This window comes from Callorhinus ursinus, unplaced genomic scaffold (genome assembly GCF_003265705.2).
Source record: "Callorhinus ursinus isolate GAN/ISIS: 27379988/994484 unplaced genomic scaffold, GSC_fseal_2.0 scaffold65, whole genome shotgun sequence".
Lineage (NCBI taxonomy): Eukaryota > Metazoa > Chordata > Mammalia > Carnivora > Otariidae > Callorhinus > Callorhinus ursinus.
This window is the reverse complement of record NW_027397127.1, coordinates 4,289,428-4,308,533: the sequence shown is the minus strand read 5'-3', so window position 1 is coordinate 4,308,533 and position 19,106 is coordinate 4,289,428. Positions and strand designations below refer to the sequence as shown.

Below are 19,106 nucleotides of genomic sequence, written 5' to 3'. Positions count from 1 at the left end.
TACTTTCAGAGCAAATGGAATCTATTGGAGACAATTTAGGATTGAAAATCAAACTGCATCTTCACCTCCTACACCTCCGCATTTCATAAATTCATATCAGAATGCCTTGGAATTTAAAAATAATACATTTCAAATCAAACCCAGATCGATAGTAAATATTTCCAATTCTTCTAATATGTCGCCACTTTTTATTAAGAGTTTTATTTTGTATGTTCTTCTTTTAAACCTGTTAGTTTCAAAAGCGATTCAATGTTTTTTATCTGTAATCTGAAATTTACATCTAACTCGTAACAGATGTGATCAACTAGCTTTGGTTTGACCAGCTTTGTGGAGATTTATAGTAGGAGTTCTTTGTAACGGATTGTTTTTCACCCGTGTTATTCAATCATTTGGTTTAATAATTTATTACTTTTAACCCGTTCAGGGAACTGGCTTTGATTTGTTTCTCCTTTAAAGGAAACAAAACATGTTTGTGGTTTCATAAAAGGGAACCAGCTGAGCTCTTGCTCTGAAGAGCTGGTTGACAGGATGCCTAAAAAAGTAAGAAGCAGTCAATTGTTTGATTGAATTTCTCCTCCCCCCTGTGAACCTGATCAGTCCTCCTGGTGCGCGGCCAGGAGGTTTCTGGATTTCTTACTGGATTACTCATTTCTAATGACAATCGCCTCATGTGAATTAGAATCTCTGAGTGTGGGGCCCGGAATACGCATCTTTAGGAAGGGGCCAGGGGAGAATCCCGGGTGCCCTGAGGTATGAGAATTGCTATTTCTAAGGTGCGGGGTTAAGAGTTTCAAAAGCGTCTGGTGCTGAGTACCTGTGAATATCGGGTGCCCAACCGGAAAACAAACCACCTCTCTTTCCGTTAACGATCCAAGGAGCTTTCCCCAATGACCTGCGACCCCCTAGGGCAACTGCGGACAAACGCTGGGGGCTGCATCAGGTTCACCGCTTTCTTGCCTTTTGTCCTAAATAAAGACAGATACACCTGAAGTAGAAACTAAGCTCTTTGGGCTGTGTTTAGGGAAGTCCTGACAGTCTCTTGGAGTCGCTTGTCCACACTCGCTTGGAGGCTTGATGGTAAGTGTTGCTCGTGTGTCGGTCTGATATGGACAGGACACAGGGCCCTTTCCAGGTCCAGCCCACCAAAGACAGGGGTGGCGGGCAGCGGAAGTCCTGCTGCGGAAGTGGTACCAAGGGAGCGTGCCCCTTACCTTGTCCGTGCTTGTGTTTGTTGTTGATGACAATCTGCACAATGGTGCCCGATGCTTGCTGGGAATCCATAAGAGCTCCTCGGTGGCTTCTGGCCCCAGGAAAGCGGGGCAGACCTCCAGCCTGTCGGCTTGGTGGAGGGTCGTAATGAGAGCGGTGGTAGGAATGTCTCTGTAAAACGACAAGGAAAAACTCAGTCCCCGAAAGCCACCAGAGGGCAGGAAGGGAATGACACACACGTTTGTCATTCGTTTGATGACTTGTAGCGATGATCTGAGCTCTCTGATCTTAAATTAACTATGTGTCCACCCACACCGGTAACCACATAGGGATATGAAGTAGGAACAGCCTTGACAGCACGCTGAGATTTCTCTCTCTCCTTGCAGAAGACTGGGCAAGCTTCACAGACAAACCTCGGAGGGAGCAAACAGCCAAAAAAAAGGGAAATAAAGTGTCCTTCCTGCCCCCAAGAACCTTACGTGTTAAGAGTTAAGGTACTAACCTGCAAGGCCAGGCCGAGTGGGACAGAGACCATGGGGGAAGTAGAAATTGCTATGCGAAGTAGGAAGAGAAAGAGAACTGTCTGGGGAGGGTTTGTGACCTGGGCCATGAAGGGCGGACAGGCAGAGTTGATGGGGAATATTCCAGGCAGCCATTTCCAAGTTGAGAAGGTGTAGCAAAGAAAATAGAGTCCATAAAAGGGAACAGTTGAAGGATAACATTCCAAAAGCGGGTTGCAGCCCGATCATGGAGCACTTGAAATGACAGGCTAATAAGGGGTGAGGACTTGATTCAGTAGGCGACAGAGGTGAGGGTGTGGGAGCCTTTGAAGGATTTTTTTTTTTTTTTTAAGCAGGGAAAGAGAACTATGTTTCCAAGCAGTGATCCTTGATTATGTATAGGGTGAACTGGATAGGAGGAAGAGATGGGACCCAGGGATAGTCACGATAAGATGCACTGAGACTCAGAGGCGCCTGGGTGGCCCAGTCGTTAAGCGTCTGCCTTCGGCTCAGGTCATGGTCCCAGGGTCCTGGGATCGAGCCCCGCATCGGGCTCCCCGCTCAGCGGGAAGCCTGCTTCTCCCTCTCCCACTCCCCCTGCTTGTGTTCCCTCTCTCACTGTGTCTCTCTCTCTGTCAAATAAATAAACACAATCTTAAAAAAAAAAAAAAGCACTGAGAGTCTCAATGCAGCCAATGGCATGAACGAACGAACGAATGAATGCATGCTGTGGTCCCTAATAAAAGCTTAGAGTCTTGTAGTCCAAATGATGCAACCATTGCTCTCTTGGCAAGGGTTCGACACATGATGAACCCACCATTCTGCTACCACCCCTCTCCCAGGAACTGGGGAGCATAAAGGCAGAGGAAGGTGGAATGAATGAAGACAAGACGCTAAATCGAAAAGCCAAATAAATAACATTGTGTTTTAGGGGCACCCTGTTGGGGTAAAGGAGGGGTGACCCACTGAAAAATCTTTTGCAGGCCATTAGGAAGATCCTTATATTCAGTGTTAGAAATGGCAGGGGACCTTGGAAGGTAGTTATGAGATCCTCTAACCCCACCAGCCCATAAAACATTTATTACAGTTATGTTCCATAGACACACATGTTGCAAATTTAGCTTTGGGAATTATCATTACTCTCTTGGGTGGGGGGAGGCATTGGTGGGAGAAGGGGAGAGAGAACAGAAGCCGGAGGAAGAGAAAGAGAACATAACCCTCTAAATCTAAGAAGAGTCACCATGCCGATGCATTGCTAGAAAATCTCACATAAATAAGAATTTGCATCAATTTATTATCACGTACACAGATGGGATTCTCAGTGCAAATATTTTTCGTTCCCACAATGGCTCATATGTCTTTTTCACTTGCATTCCACAAAGACCATTACAGATTGTTCTGTCCTTTCTGGAGTTTGGCAAAGTTTTGCCAAAGGAGCGCAGAGAGGACGGTTTGGCTGGTGGGTGTCCTACCGATGATGCTAAAGGGAGGGAGTTCAACGGGGCTAGAATTTGCAGGAGAAAAGGCCACTGACCCAGGATCAGCAGCAAGTACAAGAAGTTCTGATTCATGAGGGAGCGAACAAAGTGAAAAGCTGTTCTTTGGTACCAGGCACTCAGACCCTGGACATACGGTAAGGGCGGAAAAAAAGATCCAAAACCACCACCAAAACCAAAACCAAAAACAAAGAACAACAACAAAAACCCCCAAAAACAAAAAAACACACACAAAAAAAACAAAAAACCTCAAGGATTTTGATCAGCCCCCCAGAACCTCGCCTTGTTTAAAGCTTTTGTTTTACAGACAGAGAAACTGAGGCCAGGCAGGGTTTTATTTCGGATGACGGTGAAGATCGAGTTTTTGGAGATGGCAGTAGAGTGAGGAGGTGGGGGGCGGGAGGAAGATGAACAGGAAGAAGAGGAGGAAAGGAAGGATAAAGCGGGAGAGGGAATGTGTGGTCAAGCTCAGTAGGCTGCAAATATTTGGCTAAAAGCTGCTCTGAAGAAAATATCAAAGTCTGCCAAGATAGGGGCACCTGGGTGGCTCAGTCGGTTAAGTGTTCAACTCTTGATTTCGGCTCAGGTCATGAACCCAGGGTCTTGGGATCGAGCCCTGCATTGGGCTCTGTGCTCACTGGAGAATCTGAGAGTTTCTCCCTCTGTCCCTCCCCACCTCAAATAAATAAATAAATCATTAAAAAAAAGTCTGCTAAGATAGCAAAGTCCAGGGGTGCCTGGTTAGCTCAGTTCATTAAGCATCTGCCTTCAGCTCAGGTCATGATCCCAGGGTCCTGGGTTTGAGTTCCGCATCGGGCTCCCCGCTCTGCGGGGAGCCTGCTTCTCCCTCTCCGCCTGGTGTTCCCCCTCCTGTGCTGTGTCTCTCTCTCTCTCCCTCTCTGTCAAATAAATAAATAAAATTAAAAAAAAAAAAAGATAGCAAAGGCCACTACAGTTTTCACAAGGGGGGGGGGGTGATGTGTGATTTTGATCGAGGGTAATGGCTCTTTTAGAGTTGTTCCCCTAAACAAAGGAATGAAAGAGGCTTACCAGGGACCATTCTGACCTTGTACCTTACAGCAAGGGAGAAAAAGACAATGCCTTGGAGTGAAACTGGAGCTTATCTTCAAACCCAGCTGTGAACAGCCTGCTTGAGAGAGCAGGTCAAGACTAGTCAGGTAGAAATGGCCATGTAGCTATGCTTTGTTTTATTCTGCTCAATATTTTGGCATTATTTGATTTCCTGACTTGAAGTGCTGATAATTCTCTCAGGCTTTTTTTAAGGATCGATCTATCCTATCTATCTATCTATCTATCTATCTATCTATCTATCTATCTATCTATCTATCTATCTATCTAAGTAATCTCTACACCCAACACGAGGCTCAAACTCACGACCCGGAGATCAAGAGTCACGGGCTCCTCCAACTGAACCAGCCAGGCGCCCCTATCTCAGGCTTTTGAGGTGGTTCTCACACACTTCTTTTCTGGTCGTTGGAAAAACCCCATTATTGTAGAAAGTTCCCCAGGAATTTCTTCCTTACATGTCCTAAGGTCTAAGATGGAAGGGTTTTATTGGCAGAGACAGGAAAACAGGACAGTTCAGGAAAAGCCTTCGAAGTGCCTTCATGGCTGTGAATCTAAAGTTATCACAAAATAAAAAGTTAATTTACAAAATGTCTTCAACGGGGCGCCCGGGTGGCTCAGTCGGTTAAGCATCTGCCTTCGGCTCAGGTCATGATCTCAGGGTCCTGGGATCAAGCCCCACATCGGGCTCCCCGCTCAGCGGGGAACCTGTTTCTTCCTCTGCTGCTCCCGCTGCCTGTACTCTCTCTCTCTTTCTGTTAAATAAATAAAATCTTTTTAAAAATGAAAAAATAAAAATAAAAAATGTTTTCAGAATGTGTTGTAATCCACACAGCCATGAGCATTTTACAGCCCCCTGGGACCATCCCTGTCTGGGAGACACCTGTGCCAGTTTCCTTCCCAAACCATTGTTCTGACAATGTGAGTGAGACATGGATTTCTATCTGTTCCCTATTGTTTCTATCCCTAAAGTTTTCACTTTTCTAATGGTAAATCTCTGAATAATCTTTTGGGGGTAAAATCAGAGCTTGGCTGTCATCCAAAACAAAATTCTGCTTGTTTTCATGTTTTGGCTTTCCACCCTGCGTCTACTTCTCCCTCCCTATAACACACACACACACACACACACACACACACACACACACACACACACCCATGGTACTAGGACCATTGCATGTGAAATTGTGATCTAGAAACCAAACGGAAACCATTTCAGGTTTTTACAAAGGAGCCATAATTGAGCCACTGGTTGTCCTTCCTGCACACTTCATAAAACTTGGTAAAGGGATGGTTTTCAACCCACTTGGCAAAATAAAGCAATCACCTGTGTTCCTATTGAACTGAGGTTTTCAAGGGTTCCCTGTAAATATGAACGCTCTATTAAAGTGACAGTCTACCAGATTGGCAATGTGTTGTTAGGGCTGCCATTTTTGATCCCATACAGAAAGTTGGGCCTGCAAAAGATATTCAGAAGGGCTTCTCCTACCTTCTCATTTTGGGCTGGTCAAGAGCCAGCAACGAGTTTGAAACATCTCTCTCTGATGTGGGACAAATTCCCGTGCATTAACATTCACGAAAAGCCCCTCACACACATTTCACCCCACCTGCAATACCCATTCCTTCAACTCGTAGTTCTTGGGTGCCAACTATGTGCCAGGTACATATTTTTCTATTACTACAGTTGCTATTTATTATTCAAATCACATCCCACAATATCTACCCCTTTTGGAACAAAGGAAAATATTTATTTGTAATAAAGTGGGACCATCTGGACATTTTGGTCTACTGGGCCCATATGTTTGTTTAAAGACAAGGGTGGGGTTGGAGGCGGCATAAAATGAAGTCAAGAAGAATGGCGGATCAATGGTCTCACCAGCAGGACCGCCGAGCTGGCCACAATGCTTAGCGCTGACACCCAACTGAAGGTGTCTGAGACCCACATTCGGTGAGAAGGGCATGTGGTTGATGGCTGCAAATTTAGTCATTCTCAACGTCCTACCACAATAAAAAATGAGGGCGGACAAAAGGAGGAAATTCACAGCACAGAAGATGGAGACTGGCATCATCCGTCGGGATATGGAAGGAATCTCACTTCCTAGAAAGCAGATAGAGCTCGAAGACAAAAATTCTTCTTAATTTTTTTTTTACGTTTTTATTTACATTCCAGTGAGTGAACCTACAGCACAATAGGAGTTTCAGGTGTACAAACATAGTGAATTCACACTTCCTTACAACACCTGGCGCTCTTCACAACAGGTGCCCTCCCGAATCCCCACCCTCTACTTCACCCACCCTCGGGGTCCAGATGAACCCACAAACTGGGAAGCCCAGCCTCTCTTGCAGGAGTGCTGCTTGTTTTGAGATATCCAGAGTATTGTTCTCCACCCCACCCACAATCCTTCCACACGCCTTCAGAAATGGCAGCATCTAGAAAATGACAGGACCCGAGAATAAAGCACACAGACATCACTTCAACTCGCTGCTGAGGGTGTGTTGGTGATCTGGGGGCATGCAAGTCAGAAGCAGTGCTGGGAGGTTCATATTGGCCATTTTATTATGTCCCCACCAACACCTTCCTCACACCTTCCCTATCCTTGGTTTTGCCCCATAATTCCCTAGGCTCTGGCCTTCTATACAGTCCTTATTGAGAACTAATTCCACAGGTTTAAAAAAATCATTCAAATGTTATATACTGCAAAACGAATTGATGCTCATTGGAAAGCATCCAATGATACAGAACAGAGAGAGTAAAAAATCATGCCCTCCCTTTCCCCCTGCCCACTTCCACCCCTGAGATTACCACTCGTAATGTGTTGGTACATGACCTTCCAGATCTTTCCGTATGCATTCACATTCATGCACACACACACAAGTTTTACATAAGGAAATGATAGTAGAAGTTGTATCGTGCACCTTGCTTTGTTCAAATAACGTATCTTGGGGATCCCTCCATTCGAGTACTCTTCGACGTCCTGCATTCTTTTTAACAACAGCACCAGGTCCCACAGTTTGGGTGTATTCAACCAAGACCCTGTTGCTTATGTTTGGGTTCCTGCCATTTGTTTTGCTCTTAGGAAAATAATGCTGCATTGAATGCCCCATACACTTTTTTATACAGGGGTCCAGTGAATGCCCGTGTATGTACTGTGGACGCCTTTGTACATTTTGTACATTTTCATAAATCCTTCAGTATGATAGATTCCTTGAACTAGAACATCTCCTTTTCAGATTTTAAGACACTTGAGGTACGGCTGTACTTCGACATACGTTTTTGAGAGAGGGATGGCATTTTGTCAGTTACTTTGAAATACACAGGGACAAGAGATGCTGTTGCTATACACAGAGAGGCTTTCTGTGAGGTTAGCCCTGAGAATGGGAATGAGATAATGCAGGGTGGGGAAGGAGTATGCAGCCTGCTACCTTTTCTCTCTTGCAGCTGTATGACTGAGAGCCTAAGGCTTAGGAAAGGCTTTATGGAGACCTGTCCACAGTACCTCTGCCGAAAGGATGGACGGACCTACCTTACAGTCCCACCGAAGGTCCTCGCTACCAAGGACAGAGGTAGTGACCTGTCTTCTTTCCAGAAGACAAAGATTTGGCAAGCCATCCCGAAAGGCTAACAATTTCTGATCTATGTGGGGGTACCTAAGGGCTGGGGCTGTGATTTCTTTGTGTTCATGTCCTGGCCCTAGTTACCAATTATACAGTGTACTTAAATGGCTAGAGGTTGGTGATAATGCCATTTAATTTTCTGAGTAAAGGGAAAGAGCGATGGTGTTAGAAATGGGCCCTTTTATGGAGTTGCTGGGATAATAGCCATGGAGAGAGGAAAGTTTGGCCTGGTGCTGTGGAGGGTTGAATTATTTGAGCTATTCACACTTACTGCTTCTCTGTTGGCAGGTTGCCGGAAGATATCACCATCAGAATGTTCCCACGACAATTCTCCATCCCCTGTTTATTATAAAATAAAGAAAGAGTCATACATACATAGAAGGGAAAACCATCACCCTTGTGACCTAGCCACGTTTTTGGTTCTATGATCCCAAATTTCTCCAGACTTTTAACTGTTGTTAAGATGGCTATCCTTCCGGGCACCTGGGTGGCTCAGTCGGTTGGGTGTCTGACTCTTGATTTCGGCTCAGGTTATGATCTCAGGGTCGTGAAATGGAGCCCCGCACCAGGCTCCACGCTGTGTGTGAAGCCTGCTTAAGATTCTCTCTCTGCCACTCCCCCGTCTCTCTCTCTCTGTCTCTGTCTCTGTCTCCCTCCCGGGAAAAAAAAAATGGCTGTCCCTCACAAAGTGACCCTGAGAGATTTCTCTCTGGGTCTGCCTCATTTTTCAAAAACAACTCTGAAGAAAGTTGACACTTTTTGAAAGAGCCCATCCATTCACACTGGACAAAATTTGGGAAACAAAAGGGAAAATAATAACTTTCCACTGTGATATAGCCATCAGCCTCACCTTTGCTTATTTTATTCCAGTGACAGTTAAGTATTTCACAGGTCGTACATAACTTGTGTTTAAACTACACTTCAAAAATGAGAGTTTCGAGGATTAGGTCTGTCATAATTTGTTAAATTCACCCTTACATCTCTGAGAAGTTATGACCTGGTCTGAAAGTTAAGGTAAAACTTCTGGTGGCCGGAATGTTTATGTAACTGATACCCAAGATGCACTCCTCTGTTTTTTGCCTGAGATTCCTTCTTTTGGGTCTGTGTGTTCTAGTCTCTGAACAGTGAACACCTATCATTGCCTCATTGTCAGAGTACTGCTAGTAGGAGGAAGATCCTACTTTTAGCCTTCAGAACAACACAGCACAGACAGTGATATTCCTCAGCCGATTAAAGATCACAAACCACAGGACAATTTCCTAGGTTATTACCTTGTGTTATCGATGACCAAGCGAGTTGATGGGAAGGGCTTGGTCTTACTCTTGGTATCAGTGAAACCATGTATTTCACGGGATAACGGGAAATACCAGAAAGTATCAGCGTTAAGAATTTTCTATTTGAATTTGAATTTCTATTTGAATCCCTCGAGCTTTCAAAATCTGCTTGGACATAGTCACATGTTACGGGTTCAAGGAGGTGGTAGTACTATGAGGGAAAATTAGGTAATACCACTGGGTTTTAGGACTTGCAAAATACCCCAAAATTCCTTTGATAGCAATATTATCAGGTAGTGATATGTAACGAAGTTATGGCTTTAACTCTTCATGATGTAAAGATCATCTCATGGAAAAAAAAATAATGCGTGGTCAAGATGTGCTTGGGAGAGGGGTGCCGGGTGGCTCAGCCGGTTAAGCATCTGCCTTCTGCTCAGGTCATGATCCCAGAGTCCCCGGATCGAGCCCCACGTCAGGTTCCCCGCTCAGTGGGGAGTCTGCTTCTCCCTCTGCCCCTCCCCTCTCCCATGTTCTCTCATTCTCTCTCTCAAATAAATAAAATCTTTAAAAAAAAGATGCGCTTGGGAGATATGGACTAGGTGAGTGATCAGTTAAGATATAATCATGGAAAGCTTCCTAAAAGAATCAGTCATGTCTTTAGAAGCAGACACTATAGGGCATAAACATACAGTGATGGGGGCAGAGGGGAGCCTGACCGAAGGGAATGGCATTTGCAAAGGAGCAGAGCTTTGGAAACAGTGAGGAACACACTGGAGACAGCCAGCAAGGTGTGGCTGGAGTAGAAAGTTCAGATGTCAAACAAGAGAAATGGGGATGGTGGAGAGAAAGAAAGGAAGGGGGGGAGTGGGTGAAGAGAGAGGTAAGGAGGGAGGGAGACTGGTTGTTGATGTAAATAAGGGTGGTAAATAATTGCTGTATAGACTTCAGAAAGAGGCTAAAGAATTCACATTTTATCTTGCAACCAATTTTTATGTAGAGGTTCCTACAGTAAAAGATGGTGATTTGTGGCAGCTTCTCCTGGTGATGGAGTGTCCCCTACCTGGGGAGCACCTGGAATCTGGGAGGCCAAACAAGAGGCTGTTGTAGTAACATGTGACAGGCCCTGAGAATCTCTGCAATCATGGAGAAGGGGCCAACCAGACTACTTCAGATAAAAAGGCCATGATAAGATCCCAATGGGAGATCTGATAACAGAGGAGGATGGCAAAAGAGAATACAGTGTAAAAGGAGGCTAAGGTGGGGGTGGTGGTGGGAGGGCACATGGGTGGCTCGGCTGGTTAAACATCTGACTCTCGATTTCAGCTCCGGTCATGATCTCAGGGGCCTGGGATCGAGCCCTGCATCTGTTGGGCTCCATGCTCAGAGGGGACTCGTCTGCTTGAGGATTCTCTCTCCCTCTCCTTCTGCCCCTCTCCCCTGCTCTCTCTCTCTCTCTCCCTCTCTCAAGTAAATAAATAAATCTTTAAAAAAAATTTAAAATGAAAGGATGCTAGCCTTGCAAATTTGAACAGCTGGGAAATGGCACTGCCCTTGACAGTGAATGAGTAGGGATGAACTTAAATGTACTTGGTCCCTTTTCGCTGGCAGTGGTGAGTCTAAGCTTTGTCGTGAGCCAGATGAAAATAGGGGACCAGAGAGAAGACCGGAAACCAGAAGAGATTCACCAGCAAACGGCAGAACACAACGGAAAAGCTATAGGATGTGTTTTCGAGCCTAATCTAAGTAGCCCAAAGAGAACAATCACAAAAGAAAAATGCTAGAAGAGCTTTCCTCACCAAACACGCCCTTTGCAAACATAGATTTAATGGTTGGTACTGACATGGAAGGTTTACTTAGCATGACCCTCTGAGAAGTTCCATTTATTGCACTTAGACCCTAGAGTCTTGAACGGGCTTTTAGACAGTGTCTTGAAATACTTAGAGTCCAGGCAGAATCCCAAAGCAGGTCGTCCCTGTTAAGTGAGCAGAGAGGTGAGATGGCACGGGAGCGGATGGCTAATGTCCTGCAACCCAAGTTCAGAGGAACGTGTCACAACACCTAAGCACTCATAGGCAGGCATGTGTGCCTCAATTGGAATGATTTCACTTCAATTATAAACTCCTGGAGCCATTACTTCTGTATATATCTTCTCAAGTAAGAATGACTACTATTTCGGTTGCCTTTGAGCTTTTGACGTCATCGAAATGGCATTCGCTAAGCTGGAATGTTCTGTATGCAAGGAGTCATTCTATATAATTTGAACCATAGTTAAACTGGAAGAATCTTCTTCGGCGTTCACATTTTGTTCAGCTGTGACCTGGGCCAAATCTGTCTGGAGAGCTGATTATAGGTCTGTCCATTTACCATCTCAGACACTATAGTTTAGATATATTGAAGATATATCTAAGGGACAAAATACATCAAAGAAAAAAAAAATTAGCACCAGTACCCTAAAACCTGTTCTGTTGCTTTTTTTTTTTTTTTCCTCTCCTGATTTTCTGGACAAATTATCTCGAAAGGGAGCTTCTTTTTTCAGCCAAGGCTTTATTTAAAAAACAAAAAACAAAAACAAAACAAAACAAAAAAACACTGATTCTAATGGAGACAGATGGATTCTAGTTAATTCCGAGAAGCAACAAGATGTAATTTTAACCAATTTTTAAAACCAAAATGAAAAACAACTCTAGTGTACTGTATGTCAAACAATATTCGTTTAACCTTAAAAGCCACATGTGTTGTTTATTCAAACCTCAATTATATTCTGAGTGGTACCCTATGGAGCTAAAATGGCTTGGCTTTCTGGTAATGAGAGAAATGGGGAACAAGCATTTGAAAAACGGTCAAAAGCTAGGCTACAATTCAGACTGTTTATAACTCCCATTGCTTCCATTAATCTCTGGCTAGCTTGAGTAAGTCACAGAAGTAAACCCTGTCCTCTCAAAAGGACTAAGTGTACAATGAGATTATTAGATATCCATAAAGATAAGCCTCAGAAAGCAAAACTACGCCAGCATGTGGCCACATCTGAACCACACATAACATCATAAATAGCGTGTCCCATAGGTCCCGATGGATCTGGGACAACCCAGTTTCACGCCTCTTTTTCTGGCAGGCATAATTACTAAGATGACCCTCTCACTTTCAAAAGTGTCTTCGTTTGGATGAGAAGATACGCAGTCGCTCTAATCATAAGGCACATGGAAAGGAAATGAATCCCTGAGACTGGGGAGGGGCTGGGGGGAGTGGGGAGTGATCCCTGTGACAAGGGAAAGTGATCTCTGTACTTCCAGAGGAACGTGTCGAAATCAGCAGAATCAGGGCAAGTAGTGAAAGGGCTTTTGAGGGAAATCAGGAGAGTGCGGAGAGGAAGAAAGTGATTGTCCTATCTCTGAGACCTACTGTGTGCCAGGTTCTGGGGCGGGCCACTTGATAGCCAGGAGAGAATACTCAAGCTGGAGAGGAAAGACAGAGTGGAAGCAGATGACTCGGGGGGCCTCTGCCAAACATCCAGTTCTATAAATTCTGTTGAGAGGGAGCAAGCATGCTGAAATTTGAGCGAAGCTTTGAAGAACCTGGGTAGAAGGATTCCCCGCTGGTAGACCTTGGAGCTAACAGCAACGATATATAGTACTGCGAGAAGTCCCCCAGTGTTTTGTAGATAGTCATGTTTTCTAGAAAATACTTTGCTGTCAAATAGAGCACTTTATTCTTGGGGCTGTCAATACAAGCTCTTAGAATTTTCAACAAACTATGTGCTTGAGAAACACTAAGACACAGACAAGGGGGAGCTCCTGCCAAGAGTAGCTAGCCAAATCTGAAGAAGAGTACAAACGCATTTATCCAGAAAAATCAGAAATACATACTTTTTAAAAAGAGCATTATGGGAGACGCGTGTGTTTGCGAGAGCAAATCCTGGGGAGGCAACAGAGAAGCTATTAGCTGGATGGTACCCACAACCCACACTCTGCTCTTTCAGTGGCTACGTAGATCCAAGTTGACAGTTAGAAATGGGGTCTTTGGGTCATCCCCATAAATCTGCTGGAAGCGTTACCATACCTGGCCCCGGGGAACAGAGTTGTCACGAAGTCTGTTCCCCCCAGTGGCCTCAGAGTTCAGAGTCCCCAGAGTTGCTCCGTATCCCCAAGTTGAGAGGCGACAGGACAGTCATGGCTAAGAGAACAGCCCATGCCCGCTAGACTGCCTGGGTCCAAACCCTGGCTCTGCTCCTTCTTGCCTGGGTGACTTCAGGCACGTGATGAACCCCTCTGAGCCTTAGTTTCCTTATTGCTAAAATGGAGACGATAACAACCTAGGCCGGAGGGTGGTGGGGATGAAATGGGTTAGTGTGCGCAAAGAGCTTAGAACGGGGCCTGGCCCGCCAAGTGTCATTCCCCCTCTTCTTCTCATCTTTTCCCTCCACTTCGTCCTCCTTCTCCTCGAGAGTAGCTTCCCATGGGGAAAACCCAACTTAAGGACTCCCGTGAGCATGCGAGGTGTCTAGCAAGGCAATCGGCTCCGGATTAAACAAACAAATGAAGCCTAGCAGTAAGAAAAACATTTATGCCTGCACGTAGGAAAGGGAGTCCCTTCATTTTGAAATCATTCCATTCGGAAAGCCAGGATCCTGGATGCAGAAAACAAAAAACAAAAAACAAAAAACAAACAAAAAACCAATGGCCACGAGAATGCTTTCAGCTCATTCCTTCTGAACTGGCTGAGACTCTCTCATCATTATGCTAGCCGTCTCCTTACTGTCCTCTTTGTCAGAGAGGTGGTTGAGTCTCAGTGAAATCCCTTGTTCTCTCTTGGTTTAAAATGAGGCTGAAGAGGACAGATACCTGCTTCATTGGGAGAGAGTGCAATTTTATAGTCCCAAAGTGGAGTGGTCAAAGTCCAAGTACCCAAAATAAAGAGAGTCCCAAGCTACCACATCCACACATGGAAAATAACAAGCCGATGGAGAAGGGAAGCTCAGAGATCTAGCAACGTTTACTGCTGGTAAACCTGGGAATGAATGGAAAGCAGTCAGTTTAAGGTCCTTCAGTCCACAAATACTGCACTAGCCCCCTGGCCCCATATCCAAAAAGGACTGGGATGTCTGGCGGGACTAGGGGACACGGGGCTGGTGTTAATGGCTAAAGCCAAGGAGTAAGTGGATGTAGTCCTTCCAGTGATTTGCTTGAATAACTGGATCCTGGTATCCACTGTCCACTTCACCCGGGCTATGGAGACTCGGACTTGTTAAGTTCTTACTGTTGTGTGACAGAGGTAATATTCAAATCTGACCTCCCCTGCCTGACATGGCTCCTCTCACTCACATTTCTTTTCCCCTCTCTTTAGGCTGTCAGTTGACAAATCAGACTAATTTCTAGAAATACCCGGGTCTAGACACATGAAGACTATTCCAGTGAGAATAATGGACACAGGCAGTCATGGCATCCCTTGGAGTACTTAAAAGGACAGGGCTGAAGGAAGAGTGGCTTTAACCTGTGAAGAAATACTTGCTCTGACGTGCTTCGCTGGCGATTCCTTATTTTCCTTGTAAAACCAGACAACTATAGACATGAAAAAACCCCCAATCCCAGAGCAGGATGGGGGCATTTCTTCCACATGGCCAATCAGGAATCGGGGCTATTCGTTTGTTAAGCTCAGTATGAAAGTCAATGCGGTCTCATCCATGGTCTGAAGGGCTTTCTAAGAAGAAACATTCTAGACCTAAGAGACACGCCAAGAAGGAACACGATGAGCACAGTGGGTGGGAGTGCTGGGCGCGTCAGCAAGCACGTGGGGATGAATTCTGAGCACAGGGGATGGAGAGAGAACAAAAGAAAGTTGGAAAGTTTCTATGGAAAAAGAAAGGTTCTGGTGGGGATTTAGAAGAAGAGAGGAAGGCCTAGGGGGGGATATCTCTCGGATGGTCCCACCTTCATGAACATGAACGGGTCACCTGAGAACAGGGCTCAGTAGTGGTGGTCAGACTCTTCTATCACTCTGAAAAGATCAGGGTGTTTCAGCACATTTCGAAGTTTAGGTGAGAGCACAGCACCTCAAAAACCATAAGTGATGGAGTTCATTTTGATATTTTTTTGAGAAGTGTGGCTCACTAACGATGTTTCCTTCCTTATCATTATGACCCAGCGATGGTAGTGCTTCTGCAGGAAATGTGGACAAAAGCAAAAACAATGCTAGACTGAGACATGAGCGTCTACTTTTGGAGGTGCTGTTATTTTCTCCAGTTTTGTTTGATTTTGAGAACTTTGAAAACTTGGGTAGATTTTTATGATGTTAAAAAAAATGAACTACCTTGTGCACCACTTCCCTCAAGATCTCTGGGTTCCAGCCAAGATAGCATCTCAGGTGTAATTTTGCTGTTTTATTGGAAAGAGAAATCAAGAGTCTTAGGTAAAAGGGCACTTGTCTTGAGTACCGACAAACTGCTTTTAAACAGTTGCTTCCAGTTTTCAGTTACCTTGTGGACGTTCATAGAAGTAGCTCAATTTCATAAAAAGAGATTCAATTTTCTCCTTCGGCTCTTTGCAAACGTGTTGGATAAATGAGCTTGGGTTGCGTACGTTGGGAGTTCAGTCATCTCTCCTGCCTCCCTAGCTAGGACTGTACGTGGAGTGCTGTCAAGAGTTTTCAGAGCTGTAGCTCTCTTTCTTTTTAATAAATCCACCATAAGCTATGCTTAATTCTATGCTAGGGGACACAGAGGAAGAAAGTGTTCCTTTCTCAGTTAAGGAGCCAAGACCCATGAAACAATGAACAATACAAGAAAACATTTAAATGCTGGGCTCTATAAACCAGACTGAGCCCTGAAAGTGGTCCAAGAAGGAGCTCAAGGAAGACTACAGTTATCAGGTCGGGCTCTTTAGAATGGGTGCGACTCAGGCTGGGCTCTTGAAAGATGGGTAGGATCGTAATCTGCAGAAGAGAGGAGGGAAGCTATTCCAAGCTTGTGGGGGAGGGTAAGAGCCAAGAGAGGCACATAACAGGAGTGAAAGTGGGAAGGAACATGGCATATTTGAGGACAAAGAGAACAGGCAGCCTGGAGTAGAAGGTGTGTGTGGGTTGGTGTCAGACAAACGAGGATGAGTAATAGGTTAAGGAAGGGTCAGCTTGCTTTATAGAGCACCTTTAAAAACAATCTGAAGGGGCGCCTGGGTGGCTCAGTTGGTTGGGCGACTGCCTTCGGCTCAGGTCATGATCCTGGAGTCCCGGGATCGAGTCCCGCATCGGGCTCCCTGCTCAGCGGGGAGTCTGCTTCTCCCTCTGACCCTCTTCCCTCTCGTGCTCTCTATCTCTCATTCTCTCTCTCTCAAATAAATAAATAAAATCTTTAAAAAAAAAAAACAATCTGAAGACACTGGATAATGTGGTAAGACATGGTAGGCACTGACCAACACGATCAAGTAGTAGCATAAGAAGAAAAGCCTGGACTCGAGTAGTATGCGCGTGTACAATGGAGGAAGAAGAGTCATAGGCTCCTGCAGCCCGAGGTGGCCAGCTTCATGGGGAGATCAGAAGTCAGGGATCCTGGGAATGTAAGACTGTCATTGGCTATGTCCCTAACCTTTGAGTCCTACCTCCCTTGCCCTGGGGGGCAGGGAACAAGAGAAACGTGGTGTGCGTTGAGGCTGGAGGGACAGCCCTAGGAGTCTTCTTTCACCTCCCTCACGAGGTCTACCGCTCTTCATTAGTCGCTTGTCCAACCCCTTCCCCTGTAGCACCTGGCACAGTTGCCATTTCATATCTACTCGTGTCATTATTTGATAAATGTGTCTTCCCCACTACACTCCGCAAGGGCAGGTCCCTTGTTTGTTTCGTTCACCATTTTATCTCCAGCACCAGCACAGCGCTCGGTACTCGGGGGTTGCTCCAGAAATGTCTGCTGGGCGAAAGAAGGTAGACACTTCCATTCTTTCAGCCTATAAGGAGAGAGCGGTGGGACAAAGGTGTTCCCCTGTGGTTGCGAGTGGGTAGGTTGAGGCCACGATGGGAAGAGCCGGGCAGTATGGTTACTCTTCTAGGATTAGCTGCCTGTGCCAACATGTCACGCATGTTCTCTCTCCCCCTCTACGCCCTTGCCCTAGGAGAGGTCCCTTGTCACGTTCCCATGAATGGCTCCCACCAGGGAGTGTTAAGAGCTTGGGACTCTAGAGCCAGGCTGACAAGGTTCGAATTCTAGCTCTGCCACTCACTGCCACATATCCTTGGGCCAATCACGTAGCTTCCCCGCCTCAGTCTCCTCATCCATAAAATGGGGCTAATAACAGTTCTAACTTTGTTGGGAGGCTTAAACAAGGTATTACGCACATAAGTACTTAGACCACAGCCTGGCACAGAGTAAGTGTGACATATGTACACTGTCTACATGGGCTTGGCTCTCAATACAGCGAAGAGCCTATCCCCCAAACCTCTCCCTTGTCTAGAGTCCAAGTACATAGCCTTCCCCTTTTCCTTTGGCAAGGTAGGCAGGAGACGGGAAGCAGAAATGATAAGCGGTAGAGGGAAGTTGGGGGTGGGTTTGGGTTTGAGGCTTGCCTGCCCAGAATGTGGCAGTTGTACGAGAATTTTCTTCTGATCAAGTTTCCCTTCAGGTTCCAGTGGCTGTTTGCATGCCACTTCCAGTCCAGATGAGGTTTGCTCGAGTGCCAGCAAGGACATGCCCCCTGCCAATGTTCTCCTGACCACCCCAGCCTCAAGGACGGGTCTAAATCCCCGAGGCTGGGGTTGAGATCCAGTCCATGGCTCAGACTGCCATGTGACCCAGGAAGAGAGGCGCGCACCCGTGTCTGGGGATGGCGCAGAGAGCCTGTGTCAGTGGGGCCCTTTATGTGCACGTCTGCAAGTTCAGCACTCAAAAGGTTATTTCTTCTGCAGTATTTTGCCTGCAAGCAGGGTGGTCAGCACAGGGGAGAAGTGTGTCTGCATTCCCTGCTGTAGGAGTAATATGCTTATGCAAGACAGACCTTTGTAGAGACATCGTTTCAGCAGAAAAAAAAAATAATGAGGTGCTTCCAAAATTAGCACTTTAAAGGAGATTCAGTCACATTCTACACAACTGAAAGATGTAAAGAAATTAGGGGCAGAGAGAAAGGCATCAATTTTATGAAAGTGGAGGATCGAGGCTTCCCAGGGAAACATGAAAGAGAAGGGTTTATTGAGGCTGGAGGAGAGATGGCGGAGAAAGAACTTCGCGAATTGGCAGGTGTGTGAAGGGACAGCGCATGATCAGGCAGAGCTCGCTTTTATGTGTTGCTTCTGAGGGCATCATAAAAGGAAAGAAAGTTAAATTGTGACAGGAGACGAGTCGAGAAGATGGTGAGTCCCAGGATCTGTTACCACAAGAGGGATGAGAAATGATGTTCTATGTGTGGAGATTAAGTAAAGAAAAAAAGGCAAGACTATCAGAGAGAGAGGAGAGGGTGCAATCGTACTTCACCCCAGGCCAATACATACAATAATATTATATGAAATATAATCATTGTCTCATATGAGGCAACAACTCTGTATAAGACTTTCCCCTAGCTCTTCACGTCATCTTGGTTAATTTTTACAACCTTTCCACGGGCGATAGGTACTATAATCTCCATTTTCAGAGCTGAAAAAAAACAAGGCTCTGTGGGGGCAAGCAGCTTGCCCCAGGTAACATTACTAGTAGCTGGGAGCTCCGTAACACCAAATCTGAGTCCTTCTGCCTTCAGAGCCTACGTCCGCTGCCCCACACCGTCTCTCAGAGGCAATAACATGTCTTTTGGCAATTTCCTTTCTCTTATGAATTGTTCTTCAGTTTAGATTTCTCACCGTATCCTTTTCCCCCAAACAAAATAATCTCAGCCTGACAAGCGGATTATAGCACCTTGCTGGTTATGTGAGCAACCGCGTGTATGCGTCTGCTCCGTACAGGCTCTCTTCCCTTCGGAGCA

General features: G+C 45.6%; 1 protein-coding gene across 6 annotated transcripts in view; it reads right to left on the bottom strand.

Moving 5' to 3' along the window:
- Nucleotides 1-19,106, bottom strand: part of CHRDL1 (chordin like 1) — a 114,428-nt gene that overhangs the window by 15,154 nt on the left and 80,168 nt on the right. For all 6 annotated transcript variants that reach the window (XM_025853708.2, XM_073885745.1, XM_073885743.1 and 3 more), the window contains exons 7-8: nucleotides 8,175-8,242; nucleotides 1,212-1,380 (exon numbers count right to left, since the gene is read on the bottom strand). In XM_025853708.2, the coding sequence (XP_025709493.2) occupies nucleotides 1,212-1,380; nucleotides 8,175-8,242 (237 nt within the window). The remainder of the gene's footprint in view (nucleotides 1-1,211; nucleotides 1,381-8,174; nucleotides 8,243-19,106) is intronic.